At 42.0% G+C, this 2249-nt stretch overlaps 1 protein-coding gene across 1 annotated transcript; it reads left to right on the forward strand.

Annotated features, from left to right (window-relative positions):
- On the forward strand, positions 1 to 1417 carry LOC124688572 (probable indole-3-pyruvate monooxygenase YUCCA11). Its single transcript, XM_047222232.1, has 4 exons — positions 1 to 612; positions 714 to 947; positions 1027 to 1149; positions 1238 to 1417. The coding sequence occupies exons 1-4, from the start codon at positions 1 to 3 to the stop codon at positions 1415 to 1417; spliced, it is 1149 nt and encodes a 382-aa protein (XP_047078188.1).
- Positions 1418 to 2249: the final 832 nt, after the last annotated feature.

Here is a 2249-nt window from a genome sequence, read left to right on the forward strand (position 1 = left end):
ATGGAGGACGTTCTAGTTTTGATTGTTGGAGCAGGGCCAGCAGGTCTCGCGACAGCGGCATGTCTTAGTCAACTCTCCATCCCCTATGTCATCGTCGAGCGTGAGAATTGCAGCGCACCACTATGGCGTAAACACATGTATGACCGTCTCAAGCTACATCTTGCTAAGGAGTTCTGTGAGTTGCCACACATGTCTTACCCATTAGATACCCCAACATACATACCAAAAAGCACTTTTATCAAGTACTTAGATGACTACATTGAGTGTTTCCAAATCCAGCCGAGGTATCTCACTGTTGTTGAGTCATCCACATATGACATAGATAGGAAATATTGGTCTGTTGTAGCACGAGACATTGATAATTGCACAATAGTCAACTACATGGCTAAGTTTCTTGTTGTGGCAAGTGGTGAGAATAGTGCGAAGAATATTCCAGCGGTACCTGGACTAGAAAACTTTACGGGTGTGTCCATACACTCATCAAGTTACAAGTCAGGTATCACGTACTCTGGGAGAAACGTGTTGGTCGTCGGATCTGGCAACTCTGGGATGGAGATTGCATATGACCTTGCATCTCATGGTGCCAATACTTCTATAGTTATACGGAGTCCGGTATGTGTATTATATGTGATTTTCGCTACGTATCTTTTCATAATTTCACTCTTTTTATCACACATGTTGCAAGAGATGTGTGACCCATTTCATGGTTGCAGGTTCATGTAATGACGAAAGAAATAATCCGATTAGGAATGACACTTGTCCGTCGTCTTCCAATGAAGATGGTAGATGGTCTTGTTGTAATGATGGCAAATTTCAAATTTGGGGACCTATCTAGGTACGGAATCATGAGACCAAAAAAGGGTCCATTTGCCCTCAAGTCCGAAAATGGCCGATCTGCGGTGATCGATGTTGGCACCATTGATTTAATCAAGAAAGGCAATATTAAGGTGAGCATATTCTCGTTCATGACATAGATAGTATAAAAAAATCCATATGAAAAGTTATAATTTTTTGAATATGTTGTAGGTTCAGGGAGAGATTACTAAGATCAAAGGAAAAACGATTGAGTTTCAAGTTGGGAATGAAGGGTCTTTCGATGCAATTGTGTTTGCAACAGGCTACAAAAGCACAGCAAATATGTGGCTCAAGGTAATAGCATTATTGATATTTTAATTTCCCCAAGTAGATGCAACACTTGGTATATGTTCTAGAATGAGTAAGATATTTGTAAGTGCAGAATGGTGACGACTTGCTGAATACCGAGGGCTTGCCGAAGAAGGAATTCCCTGATCACTGGAAAGGTGAAACCATGCTCTATTGTGCTGGGTTTGCGAGGAGGGGATTGGCTGGTATTGCCATGGATGCCAAGAACATCGCCAATGACATTAAGCACAACATAGAATCTATGTCCGGCTAAGTTAGCTTTTGTGTTTCTTCTAGTAAGAGTAAGATTGTGTCAAGTGTTTGAATAAATTCTGGACCAGGCGAACGTTTTCTAGATGTTTTTATTTACTTATCCATATTAAATGATCTTGTGGATCAGCGTACTAATATATTGGGCTAGCAGCTGTTGTTCTAGGTGACAAATTATTCTCGTCGATTGACCCCGCAGGGGTTGTGCTTTTAAGGTGTTCTATATACCATAGACTATGGTCCATAGTGAATTGGTCCGGAACTGTACTTGAACATGCAAGTTGCATCCCAAATCTACTGAATTATCGTCTGTGCATTAGGTCTTGTCTTCAGAAGTTAAGTTGAGATTTTTTTTTCCGAACATAAGAAGTTAAGTTGAGATTGATGCCTGGTAGAGAATGCAAACTAGCACGAGCGTCTTCCGTCTGGTTCTATGAACCCTTGGTGCAGTGCAGTGCAGTTAAGTTGGTAGGTCGGTGTGTGCTCCTCCGGAGATGCTGACCTAACTTGCCATGAAGCACGACACCTAACTTCGTTGAGGTCAGTTCGCATGCCATGCAGAATATGCATCTGAAATTCAGAGTTGGCATGGTTTTGTGCCTTGTGAATCTCTCTCGCCAGTAGTCGTTTTTTTGTTTTGTTGCGAATTTCTCTCGCTAGAAGTCTGATCATTGGTCTTATAGTACATTCAGATCATGTTCTGGTACCAGGTTGACATCGAACTCTACGAGGAATTAAGAGAGGCTCCTGTCATCGGAGAGTCACTGCAGGTTAGGGTTGAGAAGCTGCCCGAATTAAGCTGGCGCCTTTTCATGTGGATTTCAAGAGCACACGTA

Source organism: Lolium rigidum, chromosome 2 (assembly GCF_022539505.1).
Source record: "Lolium rigidum isolate FL_2022 chromosome 2, APGP_CSIRO_Lrig_0.1, whole genome shotgun sequence".
Taxonomy (NCBI): Eukaryota; Viridiplantae; Streptophyta; class Magnoliopsida; order Poales; family Poaceae; genus Lolium; species Lolium rigidum.

Excerpts from the sequence above, each read along its gene's own strand:
- LOC124688572 (XM_047222232.1), top strand. The coding sequence starts at position 1 with ATGGAGGACGTTCTAGTTTTGATTGTTGGAGCAGGGCCAGCAGGTCTC. Across the intron at positions 948-1,026 it reads TCAAGAAAGGCAATATTAAG|GTTCAGGGAGAGATTACTAA; the intron begins GTGAGCATATTC and ends AATATGTTGTAG. Across the intron at positions 1,150-1,237 it reads CAGCAAATATGTGGCTCAAG|AATGGTGACGACTTGCTGAA; the intron begins GTAATAGCATTA and ends TTGTAAGTGCAG.